The sequence below is a fragment of the Callithrix jacchus genome, chromosome 5 (genome assembly GCF_049354715.1).
Source record: "Callithrix jacchus isolate 240 chromosome 5, calJac240_pri, whole genome shotgun sequence".
NCBI lineage: Eukaryota > Metazoa > Chordata > Mammalia > Primates > Cebidae > Callithrix > Callithrix jacchus.
In genome coordinates this window covers 77,137,828-77,153,355 of record NC_133506.1, presented here as the reverse complement: position 1 = coordinate 77,153,355, position 15,528 = coordinate 77,137,828, and the positions used below count along the sequence as shown (strand labels likewise).

General features: G+C 39.2%; 2 protein-coding genes across 10 annotated transcripts in view; one reads left to right on the top strand and one right to left on the bottom strand.

Annotated features, from left to right (window-relative positions):
• The window catches only part of TMEM220 (transmembrane protein 220), an 18,478-nt gene extending 16,232 nt beyond the window's left edge, over positions 1 to 2,246 (top strand). For all 3 annotated transcript variants that reach the window (XM_002747908.7, XM_002747907.6, XM_054255850.2), the window contains one exon: positions 2,084 to 2,246. In XM_002747908.7, coding sequence (XP_002747954.2) covers positions 2,084 to 2,219 — 136 coding nt within the window. In that variant the 3' untranslated portion in view covers positions 2,220 to 2,246. The remainder of the gene's footprint in view (positions 1 to 2,083) is intronic.
• Positions 108 to 15,506, bottom strand: ADPRM (ADP-ribose/CDP-alcohol diphosphatase, manganese dependent). 7 transcript variants are annotated; one of them, XR_004743229.3, is made up of 6 exons: positions 15,433 to 15,506; positions 10,544 to 11,170; positions 9,508 to 9,624; positions 4,948 to 5,290; positions 4,196 to 4,274; positions 108 to 3,920 (listed from the first exon to the last, which is right to left on the bottom strand). XR_004743229.3 is itself a non-coding variant. In XM_008996513.5 (5 exons), exons 2-4 carry the CDS (start codon positions 11,142 to 11,144, stop codon positions 4,971 to 4,973), a joined length of 1,038 nt encoding a protein of 345 aa, XP_008994761.1. In that variant the 5' UTR covers positions 11,145 to 11,170; positions 15,433 to 15,506; the 3' UTR covers positions 108 to 3,920; positions 4,948 to 4,970. The 7 variants fall into 7 exon arrangements, 4 of the variants coding, with proteins under 4 accessions (XP_008994761.1, XP_008994765.1, XP_008994766.1 ...); XR_013535584.1 differs by having other exon boundaries at positions 9,512 to 9,624; XR_013535583.1 differs by lacking the exon at positions 4,196 to 4,274 and having other exon boundaries at positions 9,512 to 9,624.
• Between the last annotated feature and the right edge of the window lie 22 nt (positions 15,507 to 15,528).

Here is a 15,528-nt window from a genome sequence, read left to right as displayed (position 1 = left end):
AAGAAGAAATCACAATAGAAATTGGAAAATATTTTGAACTGAATAAGGTGAATATTATATATCAAAAAGTGTGAGATGCCGCTAAAAATCATGCTTAGAGGGAAACATAGAGCCTTAAGTACATTTATTTTTTAAGCTCCCAGGAGTTAGGAATTTTTTATTTCAAGAAATTAGGAAAAGAACAGCAAGTTAAACCCCAAAGAAACAAGAGGAAAATAAATATAAAAACAGAAATCAGTGAAATAAAAAAATCAACATAAAAATAGAGAATTAAGGTCAAATATTGATTATTTGAAATGATTTATAACATTGATAAGGACTGACAAGACAAAAAGGAAAAAAAGATCATGAGGAAGTACAAATAACAAATGTCAGGAATAAAAAAGAATACTACTATGTATCTAATAAGTATTGTAAAAATCATAAGTGGATATTATGAAGACTTTACACCAATAAATTTGAAACTATAAATTAGACAAATATCTTGAAAAAATACAGTTTACCAACATTTACACAAGAAGAAATACTCAGAATGGTCCCATAACTATTAAAGAAATTGAGTTCATAATTTGAATTTTATAGTTGGAGAAGTCTACATAACATTTAAGGAAAAAAAGAATACCAACTTTCAATAAATACTTTCAGAGAACAGAAAAAGAAGAAATACTTCCCAACTAATTTTATGAGGACAGATAATCAAAACTTGATAAGAACATGACAAAAAAGAAAGAAATTACATGGTAATCTCACTCATGACTACAGATGGAAAATTCCTAAGCAACACATCAAATCCTGCAATGTATAACCCAACCACCAAGTCTGGTTTATTCTAGGAATGCAAAGTTAGTTTAACATTAAAAAAAACAACCAATGTTTTCCACCACATTAATGGAATGAAAATAACTTATCTTCTAGATCCATACAGAAATAGCATTTCATAAAATTCAACATCCATTCATGTTAAAAACTCTTAGAAAGTGAGTGTAGAAGGGAACTTAACCCTGATAGAGGATATCTGCACTAAAGCCTGAGACTTAATGGTAAACAGTTGAAAACTTTCTCTCTCAGATCAGGAATAAGATGAGGTTGGCCATACTGCCACTTCTATTCAATGCCATCCTAGCTATTGTCCCAGCCAGTAAAATAAGGCAAGAAAAAGATATAAAGTACACAAGGATTAGACAAGAAGAAATAAAATTTTCATTATTTGTGGGTGACATGTATAGAAAATAAAAAAGAATCTAAATAATTACTAGAATAAGTGAGTTTTGTATGGTCACTGGATCAGGATACAAAAATCAACTGCATTTCTATCAGCAAATAACAAGTGATAAAACAAAAAATTACCATTAATAAAAACATTCAAAAACTCAACTCCCTAGGAACCAGTCTAGCAGAGACAGCAAAATCTCTACACAGAAAACTGTAACACATTAAGGGAGAAACTGAAGAAAACCGAAATAACTGGAAGGCTAACCATATAATGGCAAATGGATGAATAAATAAAATGATAGAACAGAGTAGAATTTAGAAACAGATCTATACATCCGTAGTTCTGACTTCTGACAAAGATGGTACTTCAAGGTAGCAAAGAAAGTCAGTCTTTTCAATAAATAGGCTTAGATAAATTTAATATCCACTTGGAAAAATAGTGAACCCTACCTTCACAACTTTCATAAAAATCAATTCCAAGGGGATCACAGATTATAAAAAAGCAAAACAATAAAGCTTATACTGGAAAATAGAATACGTTCCAGGCTTTGGTGAGGGAAATTCTTAAATGGAACTCAAAAATCATTAGGAAAAGATCAACTTTACCATTGTCAAATTAATCAATGACTTCTGTTCCTCAAAAGACATCAAGTGGGACAAGGTATTTGTAACACATATAAACAAGGATTTACATTTAGTATATATATAAAGAATTTCTACAAATTAATGTTATATTTCTATAAAACAACTGAGATGAGAACATACTAAAATGTAACTATGTGTTTTATCAAGTCAGTCTTTATACTTCTTTCCAAAGCAATCCATACTTTTTATTGGATTTTTATTTATAATAATTTTTGTGTCTTTATAGGAATCCAGCTGGTGGAAGAATTCAATTGGCTATTGCCATTGTAATCACACTTTTCCCATTTATCTCATGGGTCTACATATATGTTAACAAGGAAATGCGGTCCTCCTGGCCAACTCATTGCAAGACAGTAATTTAAATAAATTCAAGAATTTCATTTTTAAAATGAGTGTTTTCAGTCAATTTTTTATAAACATTAGGGGAACATTATAAATATTTTATAAACTCCAGTTTTCAGGAGTTTATTTCAGGTAATTTGGGCTAACAGAGTTTTTAAAAATTCCAAATAACTTTTTAAGGCTGCATACAATTTATTTGATATAAGATTGGATGGGACAAGTGAGAAACAGTCTGATATTTTCTGGAAGCCTTTATGCAGGGTCTTGTGTCATAATGTAGTGGAAAAAGCTAGAGAATAGAAGTTTAAATGCAAGTTCTAACTACTCACCTTTGTAACTATTTAATTTGGGCAAATATATAACCCCCCTGGTGGGTATTTCTTTATCTATAAAATAGGATTAATACCAGATCTATTCATATAGTTGCAAGGATCAATCTAGATAATGTAAGAGCACTCTGAAGATACAAAGTGTTCAGAAATATTACAGAGGGCTGCAGATGATTAAAATAGAGGGGAGCAGGGATTGGGTAATATACTGAAATAGAAGATCAAGAGAGAGTTACAGCCCCCATCTTTTTTTTTTTTAAAGTCTCACTGTCACCCAGGCTGGAGTGCAGTGGCATAATCACAGCTCACTGCAGTCTTGACCTCCCAAGGTTCAGGTGATCCTTCTACCTCAGCCTCAACTACAAGTGCGCATCACTAATTTTTTTAAATTTTTTGTGGATACAGGGTTTTGCCATGTTGCCCAGGCTGGTCTTGAACACCTGAGCTCAAGTGATCTGTCCACCTCAGCCTCCCAAAGTGCAGGGACTATAGGCATGAGCCACCCGCCTGGCCTCTATTGCTAAAATCTTTCACACCTCCACATTTTTCTTCCATTGTTCTCTACTTCACACAGCTCAGAAAGCTCTAAGGACTCCATACTATCTGGCAAGTTAAAGTCTAACTCTTGGCTCATCATTCAAGGCTCTCCGTAATATGGCCCCAGCCAGTCCTTTTCTGCCATATTTCTTGCCATATCCCCCTGCCTCCAACCTGGCACCTTTTTGGTGAATCGTCACAGCATGACTTGCCACATCTAATTTCAGCATACCTTTTGATGCCTCTGCTTTTGCTGTTCTTCTTGATATACTCTTCTCTACTTATTCAAGACATTTTTCTTCATTTTGTATGTTATCCCCAATCCCTTCGAACAAAAGTAATCTTCCATGTTCCCTTGGTCCTTTGTGTGACCACAAATTTCACATATTTAAATCATGGATGTCTGTTTAATTCATGGTAAGGTCTATGAGTGCAGAAGTACATTATAGTCACCTCTGTGGTCAGCTGAACAACTATATCCATGTCCTAATCCCTGGAACCTATGGTACCTTATATCACAAAATAATTTCTGCAGATGTAATTAAGCCATCATGAGATGGGGGTTACCTGAATTATCTGGTTGGGTCCCAAAGGTTACTACAAGTGTCCTTGCAAGACAAAGGCTGAAGCAGATCTGACTACGGACAGCAGAGAATATGAGATGACAGTAAAAGATTTGAAGCTGCAACACTGCTGGCTCTGAATATGGAAGAAGGGGCTGTGGGCCACAGAATGCAAAAGTACAGCTCTGGAGGCTGGAAGAGGATTCTTCCTAGACCCTCCTATGGGAGCATGGCCATGCCAATACCTTGGTTTCAGCCAAGCGGAAATGATTTCAGACTTCTGACCTCCAAGCTGCAAGAGAACAAATGTATTGTTTTAAGCCACCAGGTTTGATTTCTAACAGCAGCCATAGAAAGCTAATACTCCTTTATACCCCTTTAGTGCCCATGTATTCAACTGGCATGCTTATTTTTTATTATGTTTTGGGCGCTCTATCAATCTTTCTCCACACCTGAGTAGTCCCCATTTGCCATCTAGTGTTTCTGCACATAAGCCTTAACATATATGAAAACGGTGTTAAGCATCTCCCATTAGTGTACAAAGGGAGTCAGTGTAAATTCATTTACCTGCTGTAGGTTCACCCAGCACTAGTTGGTGACCCAAAGAGACCAAGCTGGCTGGCACACGGCTGCACTGCCACTTGTCCTACGAATCACAAGAGGACAATATGATTTTTCTGAAGGCCCTTCTTACAGGGATGGGAGCGCCACACACTCACTGTGAAATATGTGTTGGTAATTTTGTTTACAAAATGGGAAAACAAGCTTATAAAAATCCAAGTGTAGGTGTTCTGAGCAAAAATTCTCCAAAGCTCAGTTACACAGCAGGGTGAACGGAAAAAGTTTACCTGAGCTTATATGGTGAACTTGAAGTTACATAGTTAATAAACGTGAATACATTCTCCTTGTAAAAAGTTAAAAAATCAGGTTAGGCCAAATAAAATCCCTCATGAGGACTATAAGCCCTTTATGAGGACTATACACCCCTGCTCAGTCTCCTCCCTAGTTTACTGTGTTTCTAACTTACAATGGATACTTTATCCAAAATGACATTTCTGAATACTTTATCAACCAACACACACTGAAACTATGAATACATTTTGTTACACAAGCTGAATACTAAACAATGAGACCCAGGATTTTTTTTGTTTGTTTGTCTGGGGGAACAAAGACAAAGCTCGTTTTCTATCAAGTTAATATAAATTAAGACCAACAATGGAAGGCTCTTTCTTCTTTTTTTTTTTTTTTCTTTTTGAGACGGGGTTTCACCATGTTGGCCAAGCTGGTCTCGAATTCCTGACCTCAGGTGATTCACCCACCTCGGCCTCCCAAAGTGCTGAGATTACAGGCGTGAACCACCACTCCCAGCCTCTTTCTTGTAATTCATAATTCTGTCTGGAACTCTGCCTCTCCCTTTCAACAGCATTTTGTCAGGATAGACGTGAACTGTGGCAAAAGCTTGGCTGTCTGGAGCTGTTTCAATAACTCCTTCTAGGTTGACGTGGTATACACCAAAAGGATCCTCAGAGTAGCCACCATCATGGGTGTGACCAGCAAAGAAACACACCACACACTTGTGAGACCAAATGACTGCCAAGGCATCTCTGTAGTTCCAGGCCAGACACACACTGTCAGAGGCATCAGGGTAAATGGGAAGATGGCCTGTTAGTTAAAGAAAAGAAGAGTTATGAGCCAATTAAGAAACCTCTCTTCTATAAAAATAAATGGCTAAAAGCTAGCACTCAGAAAAAGAAAAAAAAAAATTGCTACCTCATTATGCAAATGAAGTGACGAGAGGGAATTCACACCCATGAAAACACTAGGCCACCTACAGCTACGTCTCTGAAGCATGGAAGAAGGGTGAGACAGTTCACATGACGTGTGACAAGCTGCTGTAGAAGCAAAACCTGAACCTCTGAGACCTACGTCATCTCAAGTTGCCCAAACACCAAGGAAGACTGAGGGTGTCCTATGTAGGACAGTCTGCAGAGGCAGCCAGAAATTGGGCAGATGCTGTGCTGGAATCCAATCCCACTGATTTCCTTAAATGTGAATGTTATATACACAGAATTATGTAACACCAAATAAAAGAACAGGCCGGGTGCGGTGGCTCATGTCTGTAATCCCAACACTTTGGGAGGCCAAGGCAGGAGGATCACCTGAGGTTAGGAGTTCAGAACCAATAACATGGTGAAACCCTGTCTCTACTAAAAAAACAAAAATCAGCCAGGCATGGTGGTAGGTATCTGTAGTCCCAGTTACTCAGGAGGCTGAGGCAGAAGAATTGCTTGAACCTGAGAAGGGATGGTTGCAGTGAGCCAAGATCACACCACCACACTCTAGCCTGGGTGACAAAGCAAGACTCCACCTTGAAAAATGAAAATGTAAATATGAATGAATGAACGAACATTTAGGGATGGACCATGGATTATGTGCCATTTATATAAACAATGTCTCAGAACTGATTTATGGGATTTTAAACACCCATTACATCAAGGTAGCCATACCTACTTTACAGATGAAAAACTGAGTTAAAACAAAGAAGATTTACTCTGGAGTCCACAGGAAGTATGCAGAAGCAGATTTTCGAATTTCTAACGGCAACACATCTATGAGCTTATACCATACATCAGGCCATGGTACTCACTCTGAAGCACAGCTCACACTGCATCTTCCCATTAAATCACTTTTTTTCTATTACTGTTCATTTTTATTCTAAAATGTAAACACGCTTCTGCTTAATACCTATTTTTAATACAAGTTTTTTTTAAAAAGTGCTTACATGCGCTGATTACCGCTAAGCATCCAAAGGCATGTGAGTATCTGGAAGCCATACTGACTCATCTATCAAGTCCCTGCAGCATTTGACACAATTAGTTGTTCCCTTCTCTCTGAAAAACTTAGCTCTCAAGACACCACTGTTTTTCCTAGTGGTGTCTTTCTAGTTTTTTCTTAACTTCAATGGCCACTAATTTCCAATCTCCTTTGCTGGTTTCCTCTCATTTCCCCAAGGTCTTACCAGGAGTGCCTGAATGCTTGGTCCCTGCATTCAGGGGATTGGAAATTAGTGGCCATTGAAGTTAGAGTGACTTCTCTATTCATACCTAATGCGTTCGTGATCTCTTAGTGATTTACACGCCTTAAATGTCATCTAAATACTCTTTCAATTTCCACATTTATATAGCTAGCCCAAATCTCTATTCTGAATTTCAGACTTCTGATGTCTGAACTGGCCACTCAGCATCTCGAATGATGTCTAGTAAGCATCTGAAACTTAACAGGTTCCAAACCTGAACACCTGTCCTCTCCACTCAAACCTCTCGTCCTGCAGTGTCCCCTATCTCAGCTAATGGCAATTCTGTCCTTCCAAATGCCCAGCCAAAATTCAAAAAGTAGGATGACCTTGGAGTAGCCACAATCAAAGTTAAGAAATCTATTACACTTTAACTTTTAAACTTTACTAAAGAAAACTTGAATTATGCAGTTGTTAAGTTTGCTTTTCCAGTTTTTAAGCTTACAGCAAATAGTAGAAGAAACTTAAGAGACTGCTAAATCAGATAGGTGTACTGCCATGAATAAAAAAAGGGAAGAAACCAGCATCGCATAGGAAAGGAGACTGAGACATAAAGCATGGATTCTTATCACAGTGCTGTCAGTAGCTACGTGACTGTGCTATGCTTCAATCTCTTTGGGCTTCAATTTCTTTATCTTTAAAATTCAACAGTTTTGCTATATGATCTCTAGGTTCCTTTCAGCTCCAGTACAGGCTGGCAGTGGAAAACTTAAAAGCAGACACGAGAATTATCCTACTCAGATGACTTATTATAGAGCCATAGGGAGTCACATCATTCCAACAACCCGAGGGTGCACATCTCTTCCAACCTTTAAAAGACACTTGGTATTCCAATGGGAGCAGAAACACTTCTGCTCCATCTATGTGTTTTTACCCCATTAGTGGAAGATTAATAAGGAAAAACTACCTTTATAGATAGAAATATAGTTTTATCTAATTATCTCTCTGAATGCCCTATCATTTTCAAAGGGGTTTCATATTCATAATTTCATTAGATACACTATTCAGAACACTGCCGTTTGCAGGTTCGCTATTTGCCCAGGACCACACAGTTCATAAAAACAAGAGCCAGAATGGCATCCTGTCCTTCTGGCTCTCAGTCCAGCCTTCTAAACTATTATCCCACAGCATCTAATTCTAAAACAAGGGCTCTAATCTCAACCTCCAAACCAAGTCTCCCAGCCATGCTGCAAATTCAAATTCAGTTGTGTATGCATTTTCACACATGCACATCCACATATGTATGTTTTAAGCACCCCTAGATTCCTACAATCTCTGACGGCAGTGTTTCCACTAAAAACAATTCTAAATGAAAATAATGTAAATCTAACTTCCTTGTGACCATGTGGGAGGCACAGCTAGAGAATGGAAAGTGCGCACTGCCAGCTGAGCCTGTACCACACATCCTGTGGTACCAGTTTTGCTGCATCTAGGCAGCAGTGGCCTCTGTTCAGTGGCCACTTTGCTGATAGGCAGGTCTCTAAAGCTGAGATCTGGTATGGGCCCGAACTGAATTTCTCACTTTGAAATTACTTCATTAGAGTTTAAGAAGCTCAGGGCTTCCTACTTTGAGGAAAGGATCCAAGCCCTGGTATTGACTTCCACTAATAAATTGTTTAGTGTGCCATCTCCTTTATTAAGCTGATCGCAACCGGGATTCCATACATTAGAATTCAGCTTGTTTTTATTTTTTTGAGATAGGGTCTCGCTTTGTCACCCAGACTGGAGTGCTGTGGCATGATCTCGGCTCACTGCAACCTCTGCTTCCCAGTTCACACGATTCTCCTGCCTCAGCCTCCCAAGTAGCTGGGACTACAGGCTCATGCCCTGCTAATTTTTTCATGTTTTTAGTAGAGATGAGGTTTCACCATGTTAGTCAGGCTGAATTCAACATGTTTTAATTTTGAGTTGTTTCTTGGCAATTTTTATGTCTTAGTTATCACGGTGAAGTCATTTCACCTTTTGGTTCTTGCTTCTCCTATGGAGAAAAGGTTTATTAAAAAAAAAAAAAACTTAGAGAAAGCCAAACTTTTGGAGTTTTTATTTTTGTATTAATGTCAATATTCTACTTGAGATATTATACTAAAGTTTTACAAAATGTTAACATTGGAGGAAACGGGGCAAAACAGCTAAGAGATTGCTCTGAATTATTTCTTTTTTTTTTTGAGACAGAGTCTAGCTCTGTCGCCAGGTGCCAGGCTGGAGTGCAGTGATGCAATCTCGGCTTACTGCAACCTCCGCCTCCTGGGTTCAAGCAATTCTCCTGCCTCAGCCTCCGGAGTAGCTGGGACTACAGGCATGCGCCACCACACCCAGCTAATTTTTGTATTTTTAGTAGAGTCGGGGTTTCACAATGTTGGCCAGAATGGTCTTGATCTCTTGACCTTGTGATCCACCCGCCTCGGCCTTCCAAAGTGCTAGGATTACAGGCTTGAGCCACCACACCTGGCCTCTCTGAATTATTTCTTATAAATGCATGTGAATCTACAATGATTTCAATAATAATATTAATGTTTAAAAAAGAAGTTACTTCATAAACTGACCTCACTTGAGGAAATTTGACTTAGAACCTAAAGGGCCAACTCACAGGCTCCATATATGGCAAGATGTTTCTGTTATTTACGTTTCTTTCTTGGTTCATCCTTAAATGTTCATCTTACATTCAGGTGGTTTCTGAATAAAAATTTTTTAAGTGTCCATTTTATAGAAGGAGGATGTCGAAACACAAATATTGTTAGTATGCTTTAATGCCTAATTTTTCCGAATCTCTAAAATGTCAGTGTAATCAGGTAATTTAAATACTTACTCACAATCACCACCTTTTCTTGGTTTGTATCAGAGAATGTAAGCACTTCATTCAACCAGTTTAGCTGTTCTTGGCTGAATCCTCCATTAAACTGGACAAACTGGGGCTCAGAAAGTCCTGAAATGAATTCAGTAATTTTAGACCCATCAAAAGTCATTTTTCCCCTAATTTGGACATTCAAATCTAGTTAATGTAAGGATGCTTGTTTTTCTTTAGGAATATTTGATTAGCAACAATCAACTTAAAATAGGAAATCACAAGCATTTAGAAAAATATATAAATGAATCACACTGCATCTCACTCCTAATCCTGACAGTCCCTACTAACTTGGCTGGCTTTCCATTATATTAAAAATGCAAACTTACTAAGTCCACTGAGTCACTACATATTCTTGGCTCTGTTTACATTCCAAAATCATTTTGTACTCCACTGGCCTTTTCCTGTACTCTTCAAAAATGCTCAAGTCTTAGTCTATTTAGTGCCTTTGCATGTTTTTCCCTCTGTCTGCTAAATCCCTATGCCCATTCTTTCCAAGGAAGACTCCTCCTTGTCATTTAGGTCTTGGCTTAAATATCCTTCTCCTTGGAGATGCTTTCCCTGATCACCTAATCTAAAATAGTAACCCTAATCCTTTTCGATAACACTCTATAACATCATACTCTATTTCCTTGGTAGCACTTATGACCGTAGAAATAATCTTGTTTCTGTTTCATTTATCATCTGCCGTGCCCATTTACTGTGTTTGTTCCCTCCATTCCATGCATCAAAAAAGTGGTATTGTTAGTATTATTTACAGCTCTGAATAGCAAGCCCTAGAAAAACTGCCTGGCCTAGTACAGGCATTTAAAATATCTGTTTGATTTTCAATCTTGAATGAACTATAACCAATCCATGTGAGAGCAGGCTGTGAGAAATCCTGACCCTGAACAAGTGACAGTATACTTTTACCTTAATTGTCCATCTTCCTGCTGAATAAAAGGTAGCTGAAGAATTTAAAGACAATCTATTAGATTCTCAGCTCAAAGAAATAATTCACCTTGAGGACTATTCAGTTCCATATTTGGATTGTGCTCCTTCAGTATCTTCATACACTGCTGGTATTTTGGAGAAGACTGATCCATGCCCAAGACACTCAAGTCATATGCATCAAGTAAAATGAACCGGAATTTAGGGAATGGTACAAAATGATAAGCATAGTAATCCTCTGAAGGCATGGTCTTGGGATGATGTTCAATCTGGTCTTCTAGAAACTTTGTGTTAAGTTTAGAGTGTGTTAAATATTCTCTCCTGAAGTTATAGAACTCATGGTTTCCCCATGTATGATGAACTGGAACTTTAAGCTTCTTGAATGTGTCCATAACAACTTCTAAGGACTTTTCTGAAGCATTATACTGTGCATTATATCCATCGATTATATCTCCAAGCTGAAGGACACAACAGGGTGTGCTGCTTTCATTATTCCAGTCTTCAATGGCACCCTGTAAGTGAAGAAGACTATGTCTGTAGTATCGCCGCCTGGTTCCTTGGAAATTAAAGCCATCTTCCAAGTCAGCATATTGAATATCTGCGATAACTCCAAAGGAGAAAAGATGCTCTGAATTCTCATTTAGGTCTTCAGAATTGGGTTTATCATCCATAACCTCCTAACAGGTTTCTAAATAAACTAAAGTAAAAAAATAATAATAGTAACTAAATTATAAACATTTTAATTTCCCAATTTCACTGAAGAAAATGATAGAGAATATTAAACTTAAAGGTTAATTCATTAGGTAGCTTGATACAGGAAAAAGTACATGGGCTTTAGAATCCAACAATCTTCGGTCTAAATTACTAAGCCTCTAAAATGCTTGTTTTCTCTTCTGTAAAACAGATGATAGTCTCTATCTTTCAGAATAGTAACAATTGACAAAAGGGTAGTATCCTACCAATAAATAGGGATTCTAATGCTAATAAAGCCAAATTTAAACCTGGAATAATTGCTGAGTGTTGAGAAATACATATTCATTTTAAATACACACACAGATGCAAAACCCCTCTCCCACAAACACCAAATAATTCTATCAAAACTTTAAGTTTTTTTTTTTTTTGGAAAGCTATATATGACATTCATTCATTGTATGTTATGTTGTAAAAGATTCCTATTATGCATTATTTTGTGTCGGGATGAGTCTTTTCTCTTCCTTGGTGGGTAGGTCACCCAAAATAAGTTTCTCACAGTTTATATCTAACTAATGGATGAGGAGGAGGCAATAAATTCTCCTGAGCTTAAAGCTAAACCAAATTGATTTTCTGTCATTTGATACCAAAAGCCTCTCAAATACACCTTCCACTGGAACACAGGTCAGTTTAGAAAAACTCAAAGCTATCCTAAGAATTGTCAATTTTTAAGGAAAGTTAAGCAATGTGGAGAGAAGCACCAAGGGGCACACACTTCAAAATAAAAATGTGTTCTGGGGTAAAAAGAAAGACCCAAAGGGCTGAATACATACAGCTTTTAAAAGTAAAGTTAGGGGTAAGGAGGCAGCCATTTAGGCAGGTTGAGTATCCCCTTATCCAAAATGCTTGGGACCGGAAGTGTTTTGGATTTCGGATTTTTTCAGATTTTGGAATATACTTAATAGTTGAGCATTCCTTTTTTTTTTTTTTGAGATGGAGATTCACTCTTGTTGCCCAGCCTGGAGTGCAATGGTACGATCTCAGCTTACCAAAACCTCTGCCTCCTGGGTTCAAGTAATTCTCCTGCCTCAGCCTCTGGTGTAGCTGGGATTACAGGGGTGTGCCACCACGCCCGGCTAATTTTATATTTTTAGTAAAGACAGGTTTCTCCATGTTGGTCAGGCTGGTCTTGAACTCCCGACCTCAGGTGATCTGCCCGCCTCAGCCTCCCAAAGCGCTGGGATTACAGGTATGAGCCACTGCGCCAGGCCTAGTTGAATATTTCTGATCTGAAAATCCAAAATCTGAAATGCTCCAGTGAGCACTTCCTTTGAGCTTCACGTTGGTGCTCAAGTTTCTGACTTGGGGGCATTTCAGATTTCACAAACGTATTCAGGGACAGACAGGATCAGAAGTGAGTAAGGTAGGGCAAAAAGAACCAGGTGGGCAGGGAATTGACTCTTCTGGCTAGTTCAACCTTTCCTTTCATGGTTCAGGGAGATGCTGGGGGAGATCAGAAAGATTGGTCCTGGTGAACAGAGAGATCAAAAACTCAAAACCACCTCTAGCGAGGAAACTTAGAATTAATAAGCATTCTAATGTCAGGAAATTTTTTCAAAATAGCCCCCTCTCTCTACCAAATACAGATACAAAAAATATCAGTGAGAAGATAATTGTTGAAGCTAGAAATGGGTAGGTAAGGTTTATTCTAACTACTTTTATGTGTGTTTAAAAATGTATATGTAAAGTTTTTTTTTAAAAAAATTCAGGCCGGGCACAGTGGCTCATGCCTGTAATCCCAGCACTTTCGGAGACCAAGGTGGGTGGATCATGAGGTCAGGAAATCCAGACGATCCTGGCCATGGTGAAACCCCATCTCTACTAAAATACCAAAAAAAAAAAAATTATCCAGGGGCCTGGTGGTGTGCGCCTGTAGTCCCAGATACTCAGAAGGCTGAGGCAGGGAAATTGGTTGAACCCAGGAGATGGAGGTTGCAGTGAGCAGAGATCACGCCACTGTACTCCTGCCTGGTGCCACTGTACTCCGGCAAGACTCTGTCTCAAAAAAAAAAAAATTTTTTTTCAAAAATTTAGAGAAAATCAAATGAGGAAAAATTAGTAGACCTAAGGAGATATTTTGCTTTTGAACAGAAAGGAGAATGGCAAGTTTTTCGTGAACTTTGTTTTCAAAGTTTGCCTGCACCATTTATTATATGCTACATTATCTAAGTTTTAAAGAGGTATTATGAAGTGCCAAAAGCTATGAAATTAAAGACCCAGAACTGAATTATAGTCCTCATGCTTCCTAGAGCAAAATAACCCTCAACAGGTTATTGTGAGATTCAACTGAGTTATGATCACAGTAAACTATTACTTTGTAAATCTCTGTAAACCATAAAGTACTATATGTGTGTTAAGAAAATGATTTTTAAATTACATATCTGAAAATTGTCTAATGAGCCTCAGATAACTGAAACTACTGCAACATTTTAATAGAAGAGAATAATGTAGAAAACTTTATAAAAGTTTATCTCAAAATTCCTATCAAGTCATGGTACAGGATAAGCAGCCAGCATTTTGTAAAAACCACCTTAGGCATAAGAGATTTTTTTTTTTTTTTTTCTTCTGTGACAGGGTCTGGCTCCATTCCCCAGGATGGAGTACAGTAGCGCAATCATAAGTTTCTCACAAAAATAAGTTTCAACTTCCTGGGCTCAAGTGACCTCCTAACTCAGCCTGCCTGATAGCTACAGCTAGGATTACAGGCATGTACCACCACACCTGGCTTTTTGTTTGTTTGTTTGTTTGTTTGTTTGTTTTTAGAGCTGGGGTTCCGCCATGTTGCCCAGGCTGGTCTCAAGCTCCTGGGCTCAAGTGATCCATCTGCCTGAGGCTTCCCATACCCAGGGATGCTTAATTGCTGAAAAGCTGCTACAAGTTCATAGTAATAAAACTTCTCTAATAAAGACTGGCAGAAGGCTGAAGTTCCCTGTGGAAAGCCTTCAAGCATCAATAATGAACTTGAGAAAGAAGGCAGCTCTACTCTGAAATACATGTTTCCTTCACTCTATTGTCAAAGGTGAAGGGGGCAGCAGTGGAAGTCCAGAGATTAATAAAGAGAGACTTTGTTGAGAGAAACTATTGTAACAGAGGCTTGTAGCCTAAGGGTGCAGGAAGGTGGGTGAGCGAGCCTTTTGTAAGCAGAGACTGCACAAAGAGAAAAGGAAAGTTGGGGCAGGAAATGTCTGTGGTTAGGGGTAAGGCACAAGGGGCAAGAGTCTGGAACAAAAATGAAGCAAACACATTATGGTGCTGGGAAGTTCACAAAAAATTAGCCGGGTGTGGGGGCCAATGACTTGTAGCTGAGGCAGGAGAATCGCTTGAATCCAGGAGGCGGAAGTTACAGTGAGCCGAGATGGCGCCACTGCACTCCAGCCTGGGCAAAAAGAGCAAAACCGCGGTAGGGGCAGGGAGGGAGTGATTAATATCGCAGATATTGACACATAAATAAAGGCAGACGGAATGAAGTTAGACTTTCACCAAGAACGAAAAACCTGCGAATGCTCTTGGCCTCATTAATATGCTACGTGGGATGTACCCACGTAACATAAGCAGTTCCAGATGAGGAACCCATCAACAAACTTCAAATCGCGAAACTGTAGGGAGCAAGGTAGTCGGTGAGAGTATTTTAAGAAACTGGGTCCCAAGAAGACGAAGTTAAGGGATGAGGTATCATGCCGTCTACACTTCTTTATACACTGCTATGCTTTATTAATCAGGTTACATTATAGTATTACATGACTAGAAGTGCTGGGCATTTAAAGCCTTCCAGGCCACCCTAACTACTCAAATTATCATAATTAGCAATTTTTTTAAGTTAAAAATTGGAGTTCTAATGAGTCGGTTTCTATATCAAGGATGCAAAGGACTCAGCAATCTTGCACTTCCTCTTGGCCAGCAGGACGAGGTTGACAAGCTAGCCAGAGAATAGGGTTAAGGGGGCTGCCCAGTCCCACGGGCCTCTAGGCAGAGTATTCTCTCTTCTGAGCTGTGGGTGTCCCCGGGGCGAGAAGCCAGCTGCGCTCACCTAAGTCTGAGAACAAGGCGGGGCGCCCCCAGTGCTCGGGGCTGCCTGGCCTCGGCCCAGCCGCGCAGCCTCGATCCCTAAGGCAACCCCCTTCCCAGGGCTCCGCGGTTCCACGGTCCTGCGGCCCCATAGCACCGCCCAGCCCGCGCCGAACCCGCCTCCAGCCGCAAGGAACTACCTACCGTGCGCCGGCCCCGCGGCTGAAAGGCCCTTAACTACCAGCTATGCAACCGCGCCACCATCGAGCGGGACGGACAGAGCGGCTCCTTCCGACTTCC